At 34.9% G+C, this 25780-nt stretch overlaps 3 protein-coding genes across 4 annotated transcripts; 2 read left to right on the forward strand and 1 right to left on the reverse strand.

Moving 5' to 3' along the window:
* The first annotated feature begins 1098 nt into the window (after positions 1 to 1098).
* Positions 1099 to 9733, forward strand: LOC116023463 (RNA polymerase II C-terminal domain phosphatase-like 1). The gene is made up of 17 exons (XM_031264465.1): positions 1099 to 1899; positions 3073 to 3549; positions 3649 to 3859; positions 3968 to 4125; positions 4212 to 4282; positions 4443 to 4548; positions 4687 to 4770; positions 4937 to 5524; positions 5612 to 5675; positions 6394 to 6518; positions 6617 to 6670; positions 6798 to 6894; positions 7209 to 7423; positions 7531 to 7617; positions 8498 to 8563; positions 8652 to 8725; positions 8873 to 9733. Exons 1-17 carry the CDS (start codon positions 1615 to 1617, stop codon positions 8979 to 8981), a joined length of 2871 nt encoding a protein of 956 aa, XP_031120325.1. The 5' UTR covers positions 1099 to 1614; the 3' UTR covers positions 8982 to 9733.
* Positions 9734 to 10366: 633 nt separating this feature from the next.
* LOC116029582 (clathrin light chain 1-like) lies at positions 10367 to 13058 on the forward strand. Its single transcript, XM_031271634.1, has 3 exons — positions 10367 to 10837; positions 12118 to 12271; positions 12380 to 13058. Exons 1-3 carry the CDS (start codon positions 10443 to 10445, stop codon positions 12812 to 12814), a joined length of 984 nt encoding a protein of 327 aa, XP_031127494.1. The 5' UTR covers positions 10367 to 10442; the 3' UTR covers positions 12815 to 13058.
* A 144-nt stretch (positions 13059 to 13202) lies between these two features.
* LOC116018338 (cold-responsive protein kinase 1-like) lies at positions 13203 to 16772 on the reverse strand. Of its 2 annotated transcripts, none has more exons than XM_031258615.1 (7): positions 16567 to 16772; positions 16035 to 16196; positions 15629 to 15741; positions 15198 to 15405; positions 14876 to 15110; positions 14527 to 14677; positions 13203 to 13820 (listed from the first exon to the last, which is right to left on the reverse strand). In XM_031258615.1, the coding sequence occupies exons 2-7, from the start codon at positions 16117 to 16119 to the stop codon at positions 13497 to 13499; spliced, it is 1116 nt and encodes a 371-aa protein (XP_031114475.1). In that variant the 5' UTR covers positions 16120 to 16196; positions 16567 to 16772; the 3' UTR covers positions 13203 to 13496. The 2 variants fall into 2 exon arrangements, with proteins under 2 accessions (XP_031114475.1, XP_031114476.1); XM_031258616.1 differs by having other exon boundaries at positions 16035 to 16200.
* Between the last annotated feature and the right edge of the window lie 9008 nt (positions 16773 to 25780).

Below are 25780 nucleotides of genomic sequence, written 5' to 3' on the forward strand. Positions count from 1 at the left end.
GGGGGGGGGGGGGGGGGGGGGGGGGGGGGGGGGGGGGGGGCAATCCTATGAAACAAGGATGGTTGTTGGATCAAAGGTTGTGCCTTCACGTTTCGTGCTACTAGCCCGCTTGATTCCGAATTCACCGCCCTTCTCATGAGTGTTCAGTGGGCTGCTACAAAGGGATTCAATAGTGTTGAAATACAAAGTGACTGTAAGGAGATGGTCGTGACCCTCACTAAGGATACTGGGAGCTACGTTCAGAGAAGTAACTTGTGTAGGCAGTGTATTTCGATGCTTAGAAGTAATGGTCATATGGCCTTGGTGCACATCTTTCGTGAACAGAACTTTGTTGCGGATTTTTTGGCCTCCTTGGCTTTGGATTGCAGGGCGGATAGACTGCTTTTTGCTTCTCCCTTGATTGGTTGCGAGATCCTAGTCCGTAATGACAAAATAGGGGCCGCATTTACGCGCCTCATCTTTGAGATGCATAGGCTAATTCCTTTCAATTTTTTGATGTCTATCATCATTGGGTATTCCCCCCTGTATGAAAAAAAAAAACTATTAAAGTATTAAATAGTTTATAATTGTCAACTTTTTTTTTAAAGCAACCATGGACTTACAGAAGGGATTTCATAACCTTAACCACCTACCATACTTATTTATACGAATTAACTCATTTTAAGTAACTTTTCAAAACGATCGATTTTTTTAATAAAAACTTTTCGCATGAAAGAATAAATATCAATCGTCATTAATATTTAATTAATTTTTAAATAATTACTAATTATTTTGTTGTCATTTAATGAATTGAATCTGAAAGATGTATTGAATTTCAATATTATTTTGTTAAAAAATAAAATTTATCTAATTATTGAACCCTTTTATTATATTTTTATTTTTATCTTTTTATTGGATGAACCCAACAAGGGAATTAATTAAACCACAAAAAATAACATCAATATATATATAAAGAAAATAAAAAGGAGTTATAACCAAAATTCTTTCCCTTATCCACATAGATAAATACACTAACCTTACGTATTCAAAAGGGAGAAAATTCTTATTTTCGCGTATATATATACACACATCATTGAAGCACGTATGTGTGTAGCGTTCTAGAGAGAGAAAGATTCAAAGGGCAAAGGGGGAGAGAGAGAGGGTACAAAATTGACTTTTCACTCCCTCTGGATCTAGGGTTTCCTCTTCGTGTGACTCAACTGCATCATCATCAAAATAGAAAAACAGTTCATCAAACCCTAAATCTAATACTTCGATTTTTCACTCCAGAAGGTTTTTCCGTCTTCGAGGTCGTCACCGTAAGGAATACAATCTATCACCACCGTCATCGGAAAATTCTATTTTCCATAAAAACCTTAATTTTCCGATCTGTCTATTTTTGTTTGTATCAGCAATTGGATAAATCTTGAGAAAACCGGACCGTCGATATTCGAATTTCAAAAACGTGAACGATGAGAGGATCCGATTGCTGGTTTTTCGATTTTTGATTTTTTTAAGGGGAAGAAATTTTTTTTTTTTCCAACGATGATGAGAAATTGAAAGTGAAAAGCCGAATCCGATTCTTATTTTTGATTAGTATTACTATTGTTATTATTGTTTTTGGAATATACAAAAATGTATAAATCTATGGAGATGGTGAGGGTGTATGAAGGTGAGACACTTCTGGGAGAAGTGGAATTGTATCCTCAGAACGGTGTCGTTTGGGGTGGGAAGGAAATTCGAGTCTCTCACTATTCGCAACCCAGTGAGAGGTGTCCACCACTTGCAGTGCTTCACACTATTACTTCTTCTTCTCCTTCTGGGCTTAGCTTCAAATTGGAATCCAAATCTCCAAAGACACAGACACAGGACTACTCGCCGCTCTATGTTTTGCACTCCACCTGTCTCAGAGAAAACAAGGTATATCATCACAGTTGCTGAAATTCTGAAAGTGAATATAAGAAATTGGAAATTAAGAGCTGAAAATTTTCATCTCTGAACTCTACCACACAAGCTTAAGATGAAAAAGTAAAACCCTAATTTAATTTAATTGATCTTAATTCTCTCATTTATCTTGATTTACTTAAAACCTTATGCTTAACACAAAATTAGGGTCTAAGAAAAAAGAAAAAGAAGATAAAATTATATTCCTGAATCAAAATATTGATTTATTAATGTTAATGTTCTGAATTTGGGAAATTAATGGACACATTTGCAGAGGATGTTGAACCCTAATTTCTGAACAGAGAATTGTGAACTGGATTCCGGACAAATTTGAACAATTATGAAGTAAATTTTAAGTACATAGAAGTGGACACCTGTATGAATTATACATTGAACCTTTGCAGGCTTGTTTCATATTTGGGCATCAAATATACTTGGAAAACTCTTTCATTAACTGGATCACTAATTACTATACTTGAAATCCCATTCCAATTCTACTTGGATCTGGAGACCTGCTGATAAAACTTGAGAAATGTTTTCTCTGAACTCTGTCAAACCTTGTTATGAATGATTACGCAAATGGGATTCCCTAGAACAGTAAAAGATTGAGCATATATAATTATGATGACAATGATGCGGTTTTATGGCTTGATAACGGATTTGACATATGCGGTTTTATGGCTTTCGTGCAATGGCTTTAAATGATAGAATCTTTTTATTGTTATCAAATAATCTTGGATTACATTTGTTTGTTTTTGTTTTGACATTTATTCAACTTCTGGAGTGTGGTGTACCAATTGTGTGTAAAATTCTTTCTGAATATTTCAATTTTCTGATTATAAATGGAGCTTCCTTAATATCTGTAAACATAAATTTATCATGGTTTTATTCGGTAAGAAATTTTCTTATCTGAATGATTAGTTCTTGCTTGTTTAGATGTGTTCCTCATTGGGTTTTTAAGATGTGAATTCCATTGGCTCATGGCATTCATGTACGTGTATAATATGTAGCTTCATGTCTTTTTTCCATTTTTTGTATGGAGATAGCAAAGTTTGATATCATGGTATTTGCTTCATTTCACTTCTTGGCTTTTGTGATATTTATCTTGCCTTGTCTAACACTTATTTGTATCATGCGATCTGTCCACAGACTGCTGTTATGTCCCTTGGAAGGGAGGAGCTTCATTTGGTTGCGATGCAGTCTAGGGAGTATGGTGGTGTTTGCCCTTGTTTTTGGGGATTCATTGTCTCCCCAGGACTATATAGTTCTTGCCTGGTCATGCTGAACCTTAGATGTCTTGGAATTGTATTTGATCTTGATGAAACACTCATAGTTGCCAACACTCTCCGTTCATTTGAAGATAGGATAGAGAACTTGCAGCGTAAAATAAATGCTGAGGCTGACCCACAACGTGTATTGGGAATGGTGGCTGAGGTGAAGCGTTATCAAGAAGATAAAAGTATATTGAAGCAATATGCTGAAAATGATCAGGTCATTGATAATGGAAAAGTGATCAAATGTCAGCCTGAAGTCTTTCCAGCTTTATCTGACAGTCATCAGCCAATTGTTCGGCCACTTATTAGGCTACTTGATAAAAACATTATTCTGACCCGTATTAATCCATTGGTATGTATATTATAGTAATGGTCAACTTCTTAAAGGCTTGATGACAGGGTTAATATATAGTAAGTTGATAATTGCATATGGGTAATTGTTTGTTAACAGATTCGTGATACAAGTGTTCTTGTGAGATTGAGACCTGCATGGGAGGATCTCCGAAGCTACTTGACTGCAAGGGGTAGGAAGCGTTTTGAAGTCTATGTTTGCACCATGGCTGAAAGAGATTATGCTTTAGAAATGTGGAGGCTTCTTGATCCAGATTCAAATTTAATTAGCTCAAATGAGCTGTTGAATCGTATAGTCTGTGTCAAGTCTGGTAAGATTTTAGGCTATGGAGCACTATCACACTTTTAATGCCAACGATTGCAATGGTGAAGATTTGTATTTCCTTGAGGCTCATTATTTTCCTTTAATTTGATTTTAGGCTTGAAGAAATCTTTATTTAATGTTTTCCAAGATGGAAACTGTCATCCTAAGATGTCGTTGGTCATTGATGATCGCTTAAAAGTGTGGGATGAGAAGGATCAACCCAGAGTGCATGTTGTTCCTGCCTTTGCTCCATATTATGCTCCTCAAGCTGAAGTAAATACTATTATGAAAGTAAATTCTTCTATGAAGTGTTTTCTGCAGTTTGAGCTTGCTATAACTTGATAAAAATGATTATGTAGGGCAACAATTCTGTTCCTGTGCTGTGTGTTGCAAGAAATGTCGCGTGTAATGTCAGGGGTGGTTTTTTCAAGTAATTGTCTTCACCAATGCCTTTCTGTTAAGCTTTTTAAGTTATCATTTTTTAATAAAAGTTTTTATCTAAAATTTTGAGTAAGAGTCTTCGTTTGTATGGTTGTGGCTGTATTTCTATTTTGATCTTTGACCTTATTTGACAACCATATGTGGTGCAGAGATTTTGATGAGGGCCTCTTACAACGAATTTCAGATGTTGCATATGAAGATGATATTAAAGAAATACCTTCTGCTCCTGACGTTAGTAACTATTTGATTTCAGAGGTCAGGAGGAAAAGTTTTTATAGCTTTCTTTGTTCAATCCATTTTTATCTGATTCCAAATGACATGTATATCTGGGTTAATTTAGTAGTTGTATATGATTATATCTGATCAAAGCTCATCTCGCTTTTTCTTGCTCAGGATGATACTACCACTTCAAATGGGAATAAAGACTCCCTTGGCTTTGATGGCATGTCTGATACTGAAGTTGAAAAGAGACTAAAGGTATGCTGATGTAGCTCTTTTAGTCTTTTGATTTTGATAACTGGGATTTTAATTAGTCTTTCTATATACAGTTCCATCCTGTCTCCCTTTTCTTCTTTTTCAAAACAAATAACTGTTTTGTAATACATCCAAATAAGGTTTAACATGAATTTACACGATCACTTAGGAGGCACTGTCAGGTTCAGCAACTGTTCCATTGACAGTCCCAAGCTTGGATCCTAGAATATCTCCAGCTTTCCAGTACCCTACGCTGTCGTCTTCACTCTCAATCCCTGCACCAACCATGCATAATCTTGGGATGCCTCTCCCTAGTCAACAGCTACCTCAAGCGACTCCTGTTCTTAAATCATCATTGACTCAAGTGGGGCCTCAAGACACAAGCTTACAGAGTTCTCCTGCTAGAGAAGAAGGTGAGGTACCGGAATCAGAATTGGATCCTGATACTAGGAGGAGACTACTTATTTTACAACATGGTATGGACAACAGAGAGCATGCACCAGGTGAATCTCAGCTTCCTGTACGGCCCTCTGTACCAGCACCTGTTCCTAGGGTTCAACCACGCAGTTGGTTTCCAACAGAGGAAGAAATGGGTCCTGGACAACTGAACCGAGTCCTACCACCTAAGGATTTTCCTTTGAGTGCAGATTCAATGCATATGGAGAAGCACCGACCTCATCATCCTCCTTATCTCCACAAAATGGATGGTGCTGTTCCATCTGATAGACTTGTTGAAAGCCAGATGTTGTCAAAGGAGGCAAGTTGCCTAGTTCCTCTTCCAAATGTGCCTGACATAAATTCTGTTTGCTTTGTTTTGACCTTGCTTTTTAATTCTTGTGTCCAGGCAATACCAAGTGATGATCGAATGAGATTGAATCAATCACTGCCTAGATTTCAATCATTTTCAGGTAAATGATGAATGTTGATCATTTGTTATTCAATCTGCCCTCCCAAATCTTTCATTATATGATTTGGTTTCAATGTGATGAGTTCATATTTCAAACTTTATTCAACTAGGGTGTTGTCTTTTCTGTTCTTTTTGGCTTTTAAATTAATTGTTTTTTTTTAATGAAGTATTCTATGGAGGAGAACATAAACATTCTGAACATTTACCTTCCAAGCAATCTTGCTGAGTTTTATGTCAGAAGTGTCAGATATACTTTTATGGCTTAATTTCAGTCATTCGAATAAGGCTCATAGATAGTCCAAAATCTTATGTATTTAAATACTGATCTCTTAAAGTCACGTAAAGCAAATGCCTGGGCTGTTACTTTGTCTTTCCTTGTTCAGGTTGATTTAATAGTGCTCTCTGCATCTTTCTTTCTTTTCTTATAATGGAAAAGGAACCTTGGTGGTTGGTTTAGTTGTCATATAAATGACAGTTATTTGGTTCATAGGAATCATAATTTCCTGCATAGAGGATACAATTTTAGTTTGTATGTGCAGACTTCTAACAGTAGAGGTTAAGTATACTTCTGTTTTTTAGATGTTGCATTTAATCAACTTTATAATATATTGTTAGATATGCATAACATGGATAGACCAAAGATTGCATAATAGACTTGATCAATGTATTGGAGATAGAAGTGTTAGAACTTAGAAGAATAACACTGGTAAGTTATGTAGGTGAGGAAGTTCCCTTGGCCCGGTCTGGGAATAGGGATCTTGACCTTGAACCTGGACGATTTGATTCATATGCTGAAACAGAAGTTGGAGCATTACATGATATTGCATTGAAGTGTGGAACAAAGGTACTGTACTGACTGTTGCCCTTGCAGCTTCTTTTTTTTTTTTTTTTTTTTTTTTTTTTTTTTTTAAGTTAATCTGTTCTCATTTTGAATTCCTGCAGTTGGAGTACAGGTCAACATTGGTTTCAAGCAGTGATCTGCAGTTCAATGCAGAGGTAAGTGTTATAAATTGTCTCTAAATTCTGGCATTATTGGGAATTGTGATTTTTTCCATGTAGTCCAATTCTGATTATGTTGCTCTGCTTATCTTAATGATAACGTGGCATCAATAATCTTTTGTAGGCCTGGTTTGCGGGTGAGAAAATTGGAGTAGGAATTGGTAGAACTAGAAGGGAAGCACAGCATTATGCCGCTGAGAGATCTCTTAAGAATTTGGCTGGTAGGATATATGTTACTCATCCTTGTTTGTTATTCCTGTGCCATATAATTGCTTGTAAAATGTTATGTGTCAAGATAGTGTGTATTATGCCCTCAGTATTTTGAATCTCCTCTGCTCCAAATAATAGTTGGGCCAATGGTTTTTTATAAGATCCCTAAGAATTTCCAAAACACAGTTGATCCAAATAAACACAAAATAGAGCAAAACATGTTTTAACCAATCAAACATTTAAGCTCCCAATTGGCGACCTGTAATATTTAAGGTGCTTAGTCTTTTATCAATCACAACAGTGAGGTTTTCTGATTGGTTTACAGACAAGTACATGTCACGTCTTAACCCGGATTCAAGTTCTGTACCTGGTGATGGGATTCGGAATGGTTTTGGAAATGACAACTGTGTGTTTGGGTATCAATCAATCAAGGAGGATGTTCTTCCATTTTCATCCACGTCAGAACCACTTCGAGGTCTGGACTCAAAACTGGAGGCCTCCAAGAAGTCAATGGGTTCAGTTGCTGCGCTTAGAGAGCTGGTAAGATCTCATAAGCATTTCTCCCTTTCTTTAGTTGGTTTATTATTGCTCTTATTGGGAATTCTGAGATTTTTAGCCATGCCATTAATTGGTTATCAATATTCCAGTGCACAACGGAGGGCCTTAGTTTGGCCTTTCAAACTCAACCACAACTTTCAGCTGCTCCAGGCCAGAAAAATGAAATACATGCCCAGGTTAGTGAGCAATTCACAGGCCTCTTTAATTTTTTGAAATTGTTTTATTTTTTTGGGTGATAGGTTTTTGGTTGTATGATTTGTACATGTTTAGTTCTTTATTGAAATAATTCTCTTATTAAATAGAGTGCCTTTTTTGTAATTGAGATCTTATTATTTCCTGACCTTATCGTTCTGCTCTTTATCATTATCTCAAAATTGAATATGAATATAAAAAATTTATAGGAATTGATTTTCTTTCTAACCTGAGATTCGGAATAGAAGTTTTTAGGATTGGTCTGCAGGTTTAGTTTAAACCTAATGGTACCAACTATCCATACCTTTACTCTATTCTTGAATTCTATCCAAATGTTTCAATTTTGGCAATTTTACTATAAATATGGGCAAATCTTTTGAAATTTTATCCAATCTCTCTCCTTTGTCAAAAATATGTGATCTTTTGACAAACATGATGACAACATAATGACATGGAACTTTTAAAAACCCTATCTCCACCACAACCCACTTTTCTTCCTTCACAACTTTTCACCTTTGCCAAGCGTGACATTGTGTGGAAAAAAGATTGTAATCTGTTAATTTATGCATTTATGATTTAACTATCCTGTAAGAAAGGTTGGATTTTTGTTGCGACTATATGGTAACCTGGTACTAGTTATTGGTTGGTTATACATATATGTTATGTTGATCTGTACTACCAATGAGCAATGGATAGAACATTCTTGTACAGATTTGGACAAGGCACTGACTGGAACTATAACATATCTACTTAGAATCAAATTTCATTAGTTGTAGGGTTTTAAAAAATAAATAAATAAGCTTCATTAATTATGTTAATTGCTTTTTGGATTTAATTTTTTAGTATTGGTCAAATTGGATTCAGGTTGAAATAGATGGAGAGGTGTTTGGTAAGGGAATTGGGTCAACATGGGATGAAGCTAAGGCACAGGTACTAATATTCTTTCGAAGTTTGTACTATTGTATATTTGATGTTTGTCTTGATTCTAAATCATTGCCTTTGATATTTCATTCCTTAGGCTGCTGAAAGGGCCCTTGGAGCTTTAAAATCCACGCTTGGTCAGTTCTCTCACAAACGCCAGGGTTCTCCTAGGTAATAATTTTAGTGAGAACGCAAAAGCTCAGGCCTTCTCATGTTGCAGCAAGCTAGAATATGTCTGATTGTTCTTTCAATTTTTTCCCAAAGCAGATCTTTAATGATTTTACATCACTTGTTTACACAACATTTCCTTTGGACCAGGTCATTGCAGGTGTTCTCCAATAAACGGTTAAAGCCTGAATATCCTCGATTTGTACAGCGGGTGTCATCCTCTTCCAAGTATTCAAAGAATGCTTCTGCCGTGCCATGAAACATAGATGTTGATCGATACTCCTTTTGTCCAATGCCCACATAGAGAGCAGACCTAATATGACAACATTACCTGCAACCGAGGCCAGCTGCTTTCACGGGTGTGCCCCCATCAACTTACTGTGGATGATACCATTCCTACAAAGTGCCCTTGCCTCTATTTAAAAGACTTGTTCGGGAAACCTTCTTGGCTATACGCATCTGCTTAAAAGTGAGTTTCAATATCCATCAACTTTGCGCGACATTACTATGGGTTTGTTGTATCATTTTCACCCCGACCCATAAGCCTCATTAGCGCTTCACTATAATCACAATGTTTGAAAACCGGCTCATCCATGGATGGTTCGGTATGACCTGAATGTGTAGCTTTGGTTCTATTCTGTGGTGATCATGGCGAGATGGGAGGATGATGAGGATGTAGATTTGAATAGTTTAGTAGATGGCTTTGTTTGCCGGAGCAGACTCCAAATTTTGACGGTTCCAGCCACTGGTCGTTGGTCGAGGTTGTTAAACTTGACCAAACCTCTCTTCTTGCTTCCTCTTCATTAGGAGGAAAAATTTTCTGTGTTGTATCGTTACATTCTCTGCTGGTGTGAATGTTCTGAGGTAGATGTCATAGTCTCCATCCTATCCCTCCTTGTATAGGATGGTTTTTCCTTTTCGTTTAGTGTCTTTCTTTTTGTATAAAGGCTCTGATTAATGCAATTTTCCCCCCATTTTTCGTGGTAAATATATTTCTTTACAATGTGAAAATTGAGTTTTTGATTTTATGAGCTTCAGTTTATGGGTTAATATTAGCTCAAGGTGAATCAATTTTGTGATTTGGGTAATTGAATTGCAGTGAATAATGCAATCTTTTGCTCTTAAGAAGTTTTGATTCATCGATTATAGCATTTCTAATGAATATATGTTGATCTAAATTCAGATTAATTTTATTTGACATTTAATCCCTAATCATAAAATTTCAGTTTGGACATTTAATATAATATATATTTCGGAGTACTATTAGCTAGGAGAAACTAAATAATGAAGATATAGTTTCCCACCATTAGATGGGCATACTAAATAATCTTTGTCCAACTAAATAATGAAGATATAGTTTTTCATCGTTAGATGGGCTAAAATCAAAAAATCTGAGATGACTCACGATTTAACTCTCTAATAATTTTTAAACAATAATTTAAGTGTAAATTGTAATAATTTTTTTTTTGAAAACGTAAATTGTAATATCTAATGAATAAAAATAAATAAATCAATCAAGAAATAGGGGATTGTGCGTAATTTGGGACGTAAAAAGAGTTTCCGAAAAAATAGTAAAAACAAAAAGTAATATGTGGAGAGAGGGAAATCAATTCCTTTGTCTGTCTATATGGTATTGTGGACACATCACAAAGAATACAGGCACACGCATATTTAGAGAGAGCTAAAGATCTGGGATTTTGTAGAGAGAGAGAGAGAAAGAATGGCTTCGTTTGACACCTTTAGCATGGACGGAGAGCACGCGACGGCGACGTCGCCGCCTCCGTTTGAAGACGGTAGCTATGGCGGCTACTCGGCTTTCTCCTCCGAAACGCCGCCTTACCAACCTGCTGCGGAATTGTCTGAGGACTACGTTGAAGTCACGGCGGAACAGGCATCTGAAACCGTCGACAGCCCTGATCCTTACAGATTCGGCTCTGATCCGTTCCAGGGACAAGCCACTCCGTTTGGATCCTCGGCCGTTCCGGTTTCCAACGGAAATGGAAAGCCCTATGACCTTGGAGAAGACACCGACGGAATATTCAGTTCCGATGGACCGGTGCTTCCTCCTCCCAATGAAATGCGAGAGGAAGGCTCTGCTCTGCGCGAATGGCGAAGGCGAGTTCTCTTTTCATCTTCTTCTTCTTAATTGTGAAATCCGATTCGATATTCTCCGAAACTTTATTTCGGTTATTATCTAATCCGTATATTTTTCTTCTTGTTGCTCTTCAACGGCATGTTGCGACTTGCGTTTACTCTTCGTATACACCTGTCTTGAGCTGATTAACTTCAATTGTAACTGATCAACAGATGAGTTTGATTGTGGAATTTTATGACTGGAATGTGCAGATCTACTCTTTATTGCACACATGTAGACCTAATTTTAGACACGATTTAATGTTTGCTATGAATATCTAGATTTTACTGATTCGCTTTACATCTAGCTGATTTTGACCATTTGACCTTATTTGACAAAGGAAACATAGCGATTTCTTCAACATTATTATCCACTTCATTTATATTATGCCAATCTTGGATTTATGGTGCCTCTAGGCTTAAATTACTCTATACCAAATAAATCTATGATTAATCAACACTTGTTTCTATGTTATAGATTTGGAGGATTTGATCTTGGTCAGGATTTTTCGTTTACTAGTGATCTTGGTTAGGATTTGATGGTACCAGAAATCAGATCAATTTTTAATTGTTTGAACTTGAAATCACTTTTGTGGATTCAGATCCAACTTTAGATTTTGAAGTAGGAAAGTCACATGGTAATTTTTGGTGTGTTCTTTTTTATTATAATATTGATTTCTCCATCTTAATTAGATCAGGCAGAAGCTTGAGAAATATGTAACCTTATTAATGTGTTTCTCCATCTTGAGTGATTTAGGCTTTAATTTCAAAGCATGTAGCCTTTTTTTAAGGTTTAGTTTGGGGAGACATGTCCTTTCAGTGTTAGGGGTGTTTATTGGTCATTGGTTGGGGGAGTGGTTTAGGGCTGATGGAATTTGGAGAGCTAATTTTCCCTAGCCTATCACTGAATAAGTGTCCAACGGTCCAAGGCTTTATTACTAATTTAGTACAGTACAACCATTTGAAACGGTACTAATAATTAATGTAATTGAGGTGTGTACTGTTTTGTTGAGGGTATAGTGGGTTGCGAGTCCGAAAAAATCTTTAAGACTTTCAGGCATGCTGCTGCATTTTTTTCCCCTTTGTTGAATTGTTTTGTGAACTACGCCATCATGACAGATACAAGCTCTCGTTTCATCGTTTTTGTGAGTCCATCCATTTGCACAAAGATAGAGCCAATCTTGCAATTTGAAGGTCGTCTTACAAAATATGGTAGGGAATTTCTTATAACTGTTATTACTTTTGTTTTTTCTTTGGTGCAGGCTAAATGCCATTCGACTTGAGGAGAAGGAAAAGCAGGAAAAGGAAATAAGAAACCAAATTATTGAAGAAGGAGAAGAGTATAAGAGAGCTTTCTATGAAAAAAGAAAGCTCAATATTGAAAGTAATATGACCAATAACAGGGAAAAAGAGAAGGTTAAGCTTAATAAAAGATTTTATGCTTTGATCACTTGTCATTCGTTTTTAACCTCGTTTTGGATTTTCAAAGCATTTGACACTTAAATATCCGTTTTCTCAATACAGTTATCCTTAGCTAGTCAAGAGAAGTTCCATAAAGAAGCTGATAAGCAATACTGGAAAGCTATTGCTGAGCTCATTCCGAACGAGGTGCCCAACATTGAGAAGAAGGGTAGGAAGAAGGATCAAGAGAAGAAGCCAGGTATCACTGTGATCCAAGGGCCGAAACCCGGAAAACCCACCGAGCTTTCAAGGATGCGCCAAATACTGGTGAAGCTTAAGCATAAACCACCACCTCACATGCTACCACCCCCTCCCGCTCCCAAGGATGTCAAAGACGGGAAGAAGGAGACGAAAGACGCCAAGGATGGGAAAAATGTCAAGGATGCGAAAGAAGCAGAACCATCTGCAGCTGCAGCTCCACCCGCCAGCGATTCTAAAACGCCTGCTCCTGCATCGGAAGAACCTGCCACTGTCACAGAGGAACAGCCCTCTACTTGAATCTTCTAATCTGTCTGTGGACTTTGTTTTTATTTTTTGCCGTGCACGAATTTTGTATGATTTTCTTACTTATTAATCTTGCATTCTACAATTGCATTTGATTGTAGACCTTCATCACTGCTGTTCAGGTTGTGGAGATCTGTTTCCTAGTATTCAGTTTATTGTTGTGTATTGACCCTCATTTATCGGTTATGGAGTATTTTCGTTTTCCACCGCTCAATAAATTTTTTGTATTGCTTCTCTATCTCCATTTGAAAATGCCGTTAGGTACCAATTTTGTCTCGTCCCGCCATGCTCCAAACACTCCACATCCTGAGAGGTCCCCCTAACGTAATTCTTGTCCATTTTTATGACGTATGCCGAGTTTGGAAGGTAAATAGTAGGAGAATGAAAGGAAATATAATACATTTAATCACATCATATACAGAAGGCAGTAGCATAAGAAAGAAACCGTGTATAGGCCTCTCATTAAATCAAAAATCAAAAACAAAAAGAGGTAAGCAATAGAAAGAAAAAGAGGAAAACAATAGAAATATCAACCAATAATAATTTAACCCACCTAATATGACACTACTTTCCTACATCCCTACTGCAGTCCTTATACAGACTCTTCTTTGTGCAAATTGAAATCGCCGTGCGTGTATCCTGGATGATTTTAGCACCAGTTAACAATGACCATTAATTATCTAGCGGTCACCTGAGTTATGGTAAAGGGAGCAGAGCTCATCGGTCGGCTTGTTGACGTTGCGGATAAGTTCTGTTTTGATGGAGAGCCACGCTTGTCAGAATCTTGAAAGAAACCAGGTGGTGTCAGTTCCTTCTCATTGAGCCGAATGTCTTTGGAGAGCATGTCGATGACCTGGCTCATCATCGGTCTACGGCTTGCATTTGCTTGGGTGCAGAAAAGTGCAACCTTCATATACTTCAAGACTTCCTTCTCGGGGTACTGACCCAGTTCGGAGTCCACCAACTCCAACAAATTGCCTCCTTCATACAGCTCCCATGCCTGGTATGGAACGTTTTGTTACATTTTAAAAGCTAAAAAACCAGCAAGAAAGAAGCTTCAAAACCAGTGATCAATGATTTCAGGTTCCCGCCAGTTGGTGCCCAAAAGAAAGGCACCAAACAATCTTTTACATGGATGCAAATGGGGAAAAATTATTGTGTATTCTTGGAGAAAATGAATTTTTTACTCCAGGAGCTTATACACCAAACAATCTACTTTTGTTAAACTTCCATGGGGTCCCTTTGAAATTGGACTGCCAGTAGATTGCGTTGTGTTCATTGTTCATGGAATAAAATATTCATTTACTCCAGAAGCACACAAGAATTTCTAGCAAATGAGACACAAATATTCCATATCTTACATCACGTATTTAAAGAATGGCTAAGGATTTTAGGAATAAAAAAGAGGTGAGCCAAATACTTCATTAGAAAAGTGGAAAGAACTAGTCTACTTCTTTAGCAAATACAGAGTACTAACAGATTTGGTTATGATGGCATATAATTAGGAAAAAGGCTTATTTGCAATCAAATAGTGAGCAAACCCAGTGAAGGCCTGTTAACAAGTATGGAGGCAAGATTAAAGATATATACGGGCAAATATACTGCTTTGAAGAACAATTACCATTTATTTGTATGCAGAAGAAATTATTAGACTTAGGGTCAAGACTAGAATGCAACAGATTAATAATTGATAAGTTCTCACCCACCCGTTCCAGAAGTAATTTCTGTTGTCCTCCCCAGTTAATACTTGAACTGCTCCTTGCACTTATAACTTCAAGTATTAGGACGCCAAAGCTGTAGACATCAGCCTTTAATGTCAATTGACCGCCTATTACATATTCAGGTGCCAGGTAACCACTGCTTGTAATAAAGACAAGGGGTACATGTAAGAATAACATGCTTTCAGTTAAGCCTAAGATCTAGTTCAAATTTTATAACTCGCTCATTTCAAAGGCATTTATCAATTTGCTGACAATTAACAAAAGTGAGAAGTATTAGGCATTCGTGGCAGGAAAAACAGCCATATTTTAACTGCAAAGTAAAAGAGAGACATACGTTGTTCCTGCTATTTTGGTACTGATGTGGGTTATATTCTCTGGGAAAAGTTTAGCCAACCCAAAATCTCCTATCTTTGGTTTGTAATCCTTGTCAAGCAGTATATTACTGGCTTTAATGTCCCTGTGTACTATATGTGGTACTAAGATTTCATGAAGATAAGCTAGACCCTCGGCAGTTCCTATGCAAATAGCAGCTCTTGTTCTCCAATCCAAGTTAGCATCCCTCCTTTGACCTGTAAACATAAGGAGTATATTAAGAGTTTCACTAGATAATATGAATTTGATTTGATAGCATTTATTATCTCCACTTACAAACTTACCAAATAATGCTCGATCAAGGCTCCTATTCTCTAAATATTCATACACCAAGAGCCGATTATCACCATGAACACAGCACCCAATTAACTCGACCAGATTAGGATGTTTTACATTTGATATAGTTTCAATCTCTGTCAAAAACTCACGGATTCCTTGTCTTGATTCGGCAGAGAGTGCTTTCACTGCAACTTGTAAACCACGTAGGGTTCCCTATGAAATTGCATTCAGGTTGATAATTAGAGACATGCATATAAACTGCACATGCAGAGTCTTGATATGTCATATAAGCCAAATGTTTAAAACATTCAACTGGACAAAAGCAATGTTATTAGCTAATACTTTTTTTTAACTGTGAAAATTATAGAGTCTGGCATGTGCAATGCAGGACTAATCCAAAGAAGAAGAGAATAGTCACAACAGAAAGTAGTAATACCTTGTAAACAGTCCCAAAACCTCCTCTTCCAATCTTATTAACTTGACTGAAGTTGTTTGTTGCTTCTTTTAACTCGGTGTATGAGAAATTTGTTGTTGTTCCAACAGAGTGACCTAGGCAGTTAAAGGTAAGTGAAGATTTAAGATACAGCACATTAGGGTTAAAAAGTATTCCAACAAATGCAAGAACAAATCCTGCAACTGCTGGAATATAATTATTCTTCAATGCATCTAGTTCCTATAAGGCATCCATCTGCATTACAATCAACCTTTTACAAGTTCAGGATATATAGCAAATACAGTCAATTTGAACCCCATGGGATTAGCCGGGAACCCTAGTGTAGTCAATTACGAGGCAATTGAACAATTTTCGTTTGTTGAACTTTTGAAGGATCTTAAGCACTCACCTCCAGTATCACGAGCTTCATGATGAGAACAATTATTACTACTCCTTCTACGGCGCACACTTGATCCACCAAAACAGCAACTCATGTCAATACGCTTTATATCGCAGAAATTCACCAATCGCAATTATTGATCACGGAGTACATTCTCAGCTCCTCCGCTTCCTACCTCCCATGCAAACACAACAGAAACCATTCAAACATCAAAATCAATCGCTAGAAAAGAAAGGTCACGAAAACTCGAAACCTCGCGCCATCTTAGCTTCAAATTGCACTTAATATCTCACCATACAGTCATACAACACCTGATTTCAACATAATTACACCTGGATTCATTAAAACGCACTCGAGTTTCAGCTATATCCAAATCCAAACAGCTAACTCAGCTAATGTGTATTCCAATTTCCAAACAGATAATAAAAACAATACACTACGAAAGCCAACCGTACCGAGCTCCTCGATTGATCAGGATTCAGGAAGAGAGAAATTACACGAAAGTGACGTAATCAGGTCGATAGCGTTCATAGTCACATACCTGATCGGAATTCAGAAATGCAGAAGCTAAAACCTCAGCATTTCGAGGCGGTCAGGAGAGGCGATTGAGCTGAATTGTCCAAGGAAGTGGAGTATGGTATAGACTTGCACGATGGAAACGGAGGAAAAGACTACAGAGATTAAAAAAAACGGCTCGTGTGAAAACTCCTCTGGGTTTCGGTGGCGGCCAACTAATGGCTTGATTTAACAGACGGATTAGCGTTAGCGTTTACGTTTTCCACAGTTAAAAATGGAAATTTGTTGGTTCGATGAACGAGCGGTCTTTTGCGACGGAAAACGACGTCTGCTTCTCTCCGTCTACTCTCACCTTCTTTTCTTAAACTTCAAACCCCATTCCGACTGTTAGGTGGGCTGGTGGGGTTTAGGTCTTGTCGTGTAGTTAGAAGTATCATAGTATTATGTTGTGTGTCCATTGCTTACTTCAGAAATGATTTTATATTCTCTTAAGGGGGCGTTTGGTTCAGGGGATCTAACATTACCTTGGTAATCTGAGGAAGGTAATATTAGATTACCATGTTTGGTTTAGGTAATGTGAGATGCTAAGTAATATAAGATGACTGCCACATAGGAAATGAGGGTATGTTTGAGGTGAAGTGATTACCAAGTTTTTGTTAGGTAATGTGAGATTACTTTTTAATATTTCAAAATTGCCCTCAAGTATCCTTCTTTTATTCATCTGCTGAAATTGCATTGATTTTAATTGCTGTTGTGGTCTAAGTTGCTGGTCATGGTCGAATGGTTGGTTGATGAAAATTGGGCTATTATATGACTGAAGGCAAGAATTAAAAAGGCTATCTTAAGATTAAAACTCAATTGTTTAATTGCATCTTAAGAGTGCTTTTATGCATTCCATTATTATTATTATTATTATTATTAGCATCTTATTAAATTTTGAACTATAAAAAATAAAAAGAAACTTGCAATTTACATTTTTCAATTTTTATGAGGGCATTTATGTAATTGATGTAATATAACCTAAAACATAACCTTCAACCAAACAAGTTAATATTATATTCCTACAACTTTAACCAAACACATCAGGTAATCTTACATTCCATAATCTCACATTACCTTCTTGCAGGTAATCCTATTACTTACGGTAATCTAAGATTCCGTGAACCAAACGACCCCTAAGAGTTTGATTACTGTCAACATTATTTTACTTTTTTAAGCTTGTCATACGGGGTATTATGTGATTTCTTTGGTGTGTAACTTATGGACTATTATCTAGGTTATGTTTGGCAGAGCTTATTTAGGAGCTTATAGCTTATTTTAAGCTACTAATAAACTATAAGCTTTGTTTGGTAATGTTCCTAAAATAAGCTAGTAACTTAAAATAAGAGCTTATTTTTTAATGCTACCTAAGATTGCGTTTCAAAATAAGCTAGTAGCTTCTTAACTTTTTTTCTATCTTTAACCTTATTATTTTAAAGAAATGATATCCTTTACCCTTCCTAATTAAAATTCTTTTGGCATCTTCTCTTTAATATGTTTGGTTTGTAATTTCAATTTGACATTTGTGTGTTTGAATATTAATTTTTGTATGAACTAATTTTATGAACTATAAATATTTTATTTTACTTTATATATTTTCAAATATATGTTCTTACTTTATATTTTATTAAAATATATTAATTTCATTATTTTATATTTTAATATGTAAACAAACTTATTTAAATTTAAAGCTATTTAAATTTTATGAAAATGTCCTTTTTAGTCTTTTTACATTTATGAACTTATCAAAAGCTAATTCTACCAAACACTTTTAAGTATAACAGCTAGCTTAACAGCTCTTTAGATTTCAGCTCCTAGCTTATAGCTTTTCAGCTTTCAGCTACTTTTCAGCTTTTAGCTACCTTTTCAGCTATGTTTGCCAAACATAGCCCTAGTAGCAAGTTTACACAGTGAACAATTGAACATCCTCAAGTAATCTCAAGATTATATTCATTAAAATTTTTGACCACTTTTACGTATGATTTTCAACTTTCATTTTTAAAATTGAAATAATGCTTAAATAGGTTATCAAACTATACGTGAAAATACAATTAGATCATCCCATGTCAAATTTTATTCAATTGCATGCTTTTAGAATGTTTAGGAACTAATAGTAATTTTTTAATTGGATGACCCGATTGTATTTTCGGATATAATTTGATAGCCTATTTGAACATTATTCAATCATTATTGTATGGACCATGGTCCACACACCATAAATAAAAAGTACATTTTTAATATACTAAAAGTACATTATTGTTATACATAAAGTACATTATTTTAGGGTACATTATTTTTGTACTGAAGGTACATTATTTGATATATACTATCAAATAATGTACCTACAGTACAAAAATAATGTACATTCAGTACAAAAATAGTGTACTTTTTATTTTTGGTCTACACAGCTTTGTGGACCATGGTTCATGCAATAATTTGCCAACATTATTCCTTTAAAATTATATCATATTTGGTCATTTCAGTCTCTTTTTTAGTCGGAAATCACTTGAAATTGCCATGTGCACAATACTCTCTTATTTATTTATGATTCATAATTGATAGATTTTACTGAATAAATCCAAGATTTAAATTATTGATCGTTCAAATTTAAAATCATAACCAAAATTTTTATCAATTAAATGAAAGTATTGAGTATCACAAAATACACATACACGCACATACAATGAAAGAAAAAAGATAAGAAAAATACAAAAATTTATATATAATTACACTTACAATATCAACAAAAGAAATTAAATTTAAACCTTTAAAAGAGATATTTTAAAAAGTTTTAAATTTGAATGAGAATAATAATTACTAGGGTTTTCTAGTGTCACGATTTTGACAATGTCCTCGATTGAATTGGTATGTCAATTGACTATATAATCACAAAATTTCAAGATGACCTTTTTGGATTAAACCGATCAGTTATGGACAACATATCTAAATTTACCTTATTATGATTATTTATTAGCTAAGATTACAATGTAACTTTTATTCAAAACACATATTCGAATAATCACTGGTGGCTTCCCGTACATTCAAAGAAAAAGCACAATCAAATCATAAAGATAGCCCGCATGATATGTAGTTTCATATTCAATGCATAAAACATGATGAAAAGGTCAATTCTAATTATGAGATGATAACAAGAAAAAGTCATATGAAAGTTTCCTAGTGTAGTTTGAGGTGGAGTTGTTGGAAAATACACACACATATACAATAATGTTTGACATTTTACTTTTTGATATTAAATTTCAAAATGTTTTTTCTTTCTCCATTTTCTCACCCAATGGTTTTGTAAGGCGTGCATTTTTCCATTGATTTTCTTTTTAATTCTTTGTAGATTTAGTCAACGCGCATCAAATTTCCAAAGGAGTGGCTGGAATGCTGTATGCCACAACTGTCCCGGACCACCAATGTATGATTCACAAATCAATCTTCAATAGATATAAATATAAATATGAGATAAGTGTGAATTTAGGTCAAGTCAAAGCATATTTTAATAAATTACATTTTCAAAAAAAGCTTGCAATACATAATAAATTTGAATAAATTAGACACAAAAAAAAAAAACAATAAAATCATGTCCAAAATTCTCATGTTACTAAGAGCATCTCAATTGATGACTTTATAGGAATGGATCCATCATAATTCATAAACCGAATATGGATACACGAAATGGGAGTAGGAAAATACTATTAATAACATTGCTCAGGGCACTATATATATATATATGGATGAATTCTGGTGCAGAAACTTGCTCAGATGCGAAAGTGCTGTTATATTTGAACAATTGATCAAATCTAGATTAACAACTCAAATAATTGAAAATTAAAAAAAAAAAAACAGGCATATAACAACTAATACTCAAACTTAATTATCTATTTGGCACTCAAATAACCAATTGATAATGTTAGTTGCTGTAAGAATCAAATAAGTGCATATAAATATTCCTTTAAGGCTTTAAGCCAATGTAAGAGTTCCAGGAATACAACATGAATCAACTTTATCATAAACTATAATATTAAAAATAATGATATTTTCTCTTTATGATTTTACATCAAAAATAAAAAATAAAAAATTATGAGCTACCATAAATTGACCGTTCACAATACTCAGTTATCCACAATTAGTTTAGTTTTGTAGGATTTTTATTAAATGTACGCAAGAATGATAAACTAATTCAATCGGGTCGACTAAAAAAGGGTTAGCAAAAATCAAACTTATAACCTTCAATATGAGAATCATGTTCCAAATACTTACTCACTCTTTTGGACTATTATTATTATTATTATTATTATTATTATTATTATTATTATTATTTGCAATATGTGATTATTGACTTTTACATAACACTTGTTGAGAGTTAGGTTGAAACGATAGATATGCATCACTATCATTCTTTTGTTTTATATTAATTTAAAAAATGTATGGAAGATATTATAACTTGGCTCCTAAAGTTTAGAAAATATTTTTAAATTGAATAGGCCGGGGACTGATTGACCAAATACATGATTGGAAGTGAGAAAATGTAGGTGCTCTTATTGACTTGTAAGTGATCACATTGCATGCATAGAATAATAGCAATTTGACACGCTAAAAGGTCTTATGGTATACTTAGTGTACAAATTGTTCCTATGGGTTAAAAGTTTTATATTAGCAGGTGACCTCTATATTTTATTATTAAATATAATATCTTTAATTGCATTGAGAATTGAAAATTATTATAATTTACTAGTATAATGTAATTGTCACTTGCAATTGAGAATGGTGAGAATGCAATATTATCGTTGCCATTAAACAAATTTAATTTAACATAAGGGCATTCCCAATAAAGAGTTTTTCTCAATAATTTTGTAGGCAAACAAATTGATGTGAAAGAAAAAGGCTAGTAGAGAGATAAAAGTTAGCATCTAGTGCTAACTAAATTCATTCATGTTCTGCTTTTGAGAAACTAAAAAAAAAAAAAAAGTTCAATAGGCGTCGCTTCTAGCGCACCTAGCATGCATGTGCCTCTTACATGCCCGCGCTGTCTGGCACTATTGGTATACGATTTCTTTCCTTTCCTTTCTTTCTTCTTGTTTTTTTCCTTTTTTTTTCTAACTTTTTTGTTGGCTTGACAAAAACCTCATATTTGACTTTTACTGATGAGGTTTCAAGTTCAACTCCCCGTGAAAACTGTCTACTATCATTTTTAGTTTAAGCAAGTTAACTATGAAAAATCTATGTTGGTTATCTTTTACCAACTATAATCACAAGACACGTTTTATTCAAAATACACCTTCAAGTGGCAATTGTGAAATTTTTTATGAATTAAAGTTTTATTGATGAAGTTGCTAATTTATTTGTGTGTGGTATTTTAGACTTAGTTAGCAATTCAAAAAGGTGGAGCATAGGCCCAGACCAGCAATAAACCCCCTACCCAAATAAATAAATAAACTTCTAGAGCAGTTTCCAATTTGCAAAACGTTTGGCCCATTGTCTGCTAAAAATTATACAACTAAGGCAGGCCTAAAGATTTTGATTGTCACCAAAGGGTAAATTATACAATATTTATAAGCTACTTAGCATCTATTCGGCCAATGTTTGGATTTAATTCGGTTATTATCAATTCAAATTTAAGCTTGAAAAGTTCGACGAACAAATTCAAGCTCAAAACATTAGAACTCCATTAAGACTGTGTTTGAAAACCCGAAAAATAATTTCTGGAAATCATTTTCTGGGCATACCGTGAGACGGGTCGGGTCAATATGCAATTGTAACACTTCTATGCACAAATGTCATACTTATATGCTCAAATGTAATACTAATCAGGAATAAAATTTTTGTTACTTATAAGGGTAAATGTAATACTTTTAATGGAAAATACAATACTTTTACATTTCAATTTAAAAGTATTACTTTTTTACTCAAAAGTATTATATTTGCCCTTATAAGTAATGAGCACTTGTCAACATTACTTATTATGAAAAATGTATTACTTTTTCTCTTATAAGTAACAAAAATTGTATTCTTGATTAGTGTTATATTTGAGCATATAAGTATGATATTTGCACATATAAGTATGACATTTGCATGGTGCTTCGACCCGACCCGACCCGTCTCACGAATAAGGATCCGTGAGACGGTCTCACACAAGTGTGACCCCATTTTCTGAGTTTCTCATATTTGGCTACCCTTGGAAAACCCAGTCAACATTTTCTATTGATTGGGAAAAATCAGCCCAAAGTGGCGAAAAATAATACAGATGTAACGACCTCTGTTCCACGCAACTGCAATTCCCTTTCAACACAACTGTAATATTAGTTCAAAACAATTACAATATTAATCATAACCATGGTCCACGTTATACCGTCTGGCTTACGATGCAACTGTTGGCCATGTAGAATCCTAATCTGCACCCTGAAGTGTCCCACTACAAGGAGTTCCACACACCACCAAAAATGCGCATATCAAATTTTCAAGTCATGCGGTCACCTATTATACAAGTTTCAATGGCACAAATAGCTCAAAAGAAAATACTACACATGGGCAACATATTACACGTACTTTTAAATTTATTGTCAACTTTTGTCCTATAACAATCATAAATACAGTGCTTGACTATTGGATAGAATTAAGAATGGAATAAATTATAATTTGATGAAAAAAAAAAAGACAAAGTGTTAAAGGCACATACATCTACTTGTTGGTTTAAAATAAGATTAAATTTGATACACAAACTTCCTAAAATTCTTGCATTTACTTTTTTTTTTTTTTTTTTCAGGTTCCATATGGTTTTGATGAAATGGCTGGCAAAATAATTTTTTTTTTTGATATGGTGTCTAGTAAAATTTTATTTTGTTTGAAAAAAAAAAACTCAAACCTAAAAAAGCCCTAAAAGTCCCAATTTGTGTTTTGAATACGTAACAAACGCGAGCTCGAAGAGCTGCTTCATTCTCCCTCCATCAGTACTCTGAGTAGAGCGAGTTGAAGAAAGAGAAAAGGAATGCAAAGAGTGATCTGTGTGTAATCTCTTTATCTCTATAGCTACATTTTTCAATTTATATTTTATGCTCTATTCCTCTCGTCTTCTTATTTTCAGTTTTGAATTATAGTGCTTTTAGCTTATTATGGACATGTTTCAAATTCTATAGACATAGAATGATAATGATTCGTTGATATCATATTTTGTCAAAACTTTTACAACTTCCCCGACATTATATAAGCAATAAAAATTCAAAGTTTAAGATATGTATTTAAACTTAAGTGGTCTATTGGGAATGCAAATAACTAAAAGACGAAGGTGAAGAAAGAAGTCGAAGATGAAGAATATATTGATAGGGTTTGTTTGGTTTTAATTTATAGCCTTAAATTAATAAATTTCATGTCAAAACAACATTTTATTTAATTAAATTAATTTATAGTTTTAATAAATTCCATGTCAACAACCTTTTATTTAATTAAATTTCCATGTCATCGTAATATGGACTGACAACTTGATGTAAATTAGAAAAAATGGTAAATGCAAGAATTTTAAAAAGTTTGTGTATCAAATTGAATTTTATTTTAGACAAAGGGATTAATTGAACACTTTGTGAGTAAATAGATGAGCCTATTCGACACTTGAGTCAAAGAATAATGTAGGAATAAAGTAGAAATTCAAATTCATAGGAGAAATATAATTATTAGGAATGACTAATGAGAAGGGAATAAGTGATATAAATACTAAAACGTTCTTATGTAATAATAAAAACAATGAAAGGCAAAATTGTCAAATGTTTTCCTTTCCTTTTTATGCTGAATTCCGATTCATATGAAGGGAGGTATGATTTCCAATGTAATTTTCAATGTATTATTTACCAATGTTGAATTTTATTACAATGAATTACAATTTATGTCAATCAAACACCCTATAAATCTTTGATGATAACAATTTATGCCATATTCATGCTTGTCACATTATGAAACCTCATTTTGGTGGGTTTTGATTTCAGTCATTAACATTGAGTGTTTAAGTTTGGGTTAAACTTGTTGTATGTAAAAGTATATAATTTAATGTTGAATCTCAAAATTAAATTAACTTAGTTTGCCTTATTATTAAATTGAGTGTAAATTCATAAAGTCTAGGATATAATTTAGGGTGTGTTTGGAAACCCGAAAAATAATTTCTGGAAATCATTTTATTGGTTTTTGGTGTTTGGGAAGAGGAAGGAAAATGTGGTCAATGGAAAACAACCCACTGGTCAATGGAAAATAAGTCACTTTTGAATGAAAATGACTTCCATTTTTTGGGGGAAGTCATTTTCCAAACCTTGCTCAGTTGCGCCATCTCACTTCCGCCCTCTCATTCTGCTTGCTCTCTGCCTCTAGTTCTACTCCCAGTTGCTCGCCGGTGCTCCGGTGGATTACTTCCGTGCTTACGTCTCGGACCTAGGTGACCATCGTGCTCTCGAGAAGCTCTGTCGAATTCTTTGCTTCCTAACGTCACTTAAGGTATTCTCTGTGCTGCCGCCCCTGGCCAGGGACCCCTTGCCTCTGTCGCTGTTGCCTTTTACTAGGCTTAAGGTTCTGGAGCTAAGAAGATGTGATCTCTCGACCTCCTCCGCGCGTGGACTTCTCCAACTCAGGCAATCTTTGGAGAAATTGATTTGTCATAATTCAACTGTGAGTTTTGGCGTATCAGTTTTTTTTTCCTTTTTGATTGGTTTAGTATTGATTGAAGAATCAATAATTGTGTTGCACTATTCACATTACATTACTGTTCATTTTTCTGCCCATTTTCTGAAAAATGAACCAAACACACAAATACAGTTTTCTACTATGCAGCCAAACACAAGAAAGGAAAATGTTTTTTAGAAATCATTTTCTTGCTTTCCAAATACACTTAGAGAAACAAGCATAATCATCAACTCTAGCTAAAATGCTTGCCTCCATGCTCACTGCCATGCCTAGCCGCCAGAAACTTCGGAGACCGCCCAACAGCAGTCACACTACATGTGCTGCTTCGACGGCGCTACAATCCCTCGTTTGGTAAGGCCACGTTTGGCGTCATTCTTCTCTCGCCGCACGATGAGTTCGTAGTTGCCACTGTTGGCGGAAACTCTTACCTGCGAAGAAGCTCTCTCGTGGTTGAAAGATCGTGGATTAGTCTCTGTTACGCTACAATCCGATTGTTCCTCCCTTTAGAGTAATTTAACAACTACAACTTTGGAAGA

The sequence above is a fragment of the Ipomoea triloba genome, chromosome 1, assembly GCF_003576645.1.
Source record: "Ipomoea triloba cultivar NCNSP0323 chromosome 1, ASM357664v1".
Classification (NCBI taxonomy): Eukaryota; Viridiplantae; Streptophyta; class Magnoliopsida; order Solanales; family Convolvulaceae; genus Ipomoea; species Ipomoea triloba.

What these genes read in the sequence shown, in the direction of transcription:
- LOC116023463 (XM_031264465.1), top strand. Translation starts at nt 1,615, where the DNA reads ATGTATAAATCTATGGAGATGGTGAGGGTGTATGAAGGTGAGACACTT. An exon ending in GCCAGATGTTGTCAAAGGAG is followed by an intron (nt 5,525 to 5,611) that starts GCAAGTTGCCTA and finishes TCTTGTGTCCAG; the next exon opens with GCAATACCAAGTGATGATCG. An exon ending in TAGATTTCAATCATTTTCAG is followed by an intron (nt 5,676 to 6,393) that starts GTAAATGATGAA and finishes TAAGTTATGTAG; the next exon opens with GTGAGGAAGTTCCCTTGGCC.
- LOC116029582 (XM_031271634.1), top strand. Translation starts at nt 10,443, where the DNA reads ATGGCTTCGTTTGACACCTTTAGCATGGACGGAGAGCACGCGACGGCG. An exon ending in GCTCTGCGCGAATGGCGAAG is followed by an intron (nt 10,838 to 12,117) that starts GCGAGTTCTCTT and finishes TCTTTGGTGCAG; the next exon opens with GCTAAATGCCATTCGACTTG. An exon ending in ATAACAGGGAAAAAGAGAAG is followed by an intron (nt 12,272 to 12,379) that starts GTTAAGCTTAAT and finishes TTCTCAATACAG; the next exon opens with TTATCCTTAGCTAGTCAAGA.
- LOC116018338 (XM_031258615.1), bottom strand. Translation starts at nt 16,119, where the DNA reads ATGAGTTGCTGTTTTGGTGGATCAAGTGTGCGCCGTAGAAGGAGTAGT. An exon ending in TGAAGCTCGTGATACTGGAG is followed by an intron (nt 15,742 to 16,034) that starts GTGAGTGCTTAA and finishes TTAACTGCCTAG; the next exon opens with GTCACTCTGTTGGAACAACA. An exon ending in ACCAAAATAGCAGGAACAAC is followed by an intron (nt 14,678 to 14,875) that starts GTATGTCTCTCT and finishes TATTACAAGCAG; the next exon opens with TGGTTACCTGGCACCTGAAT.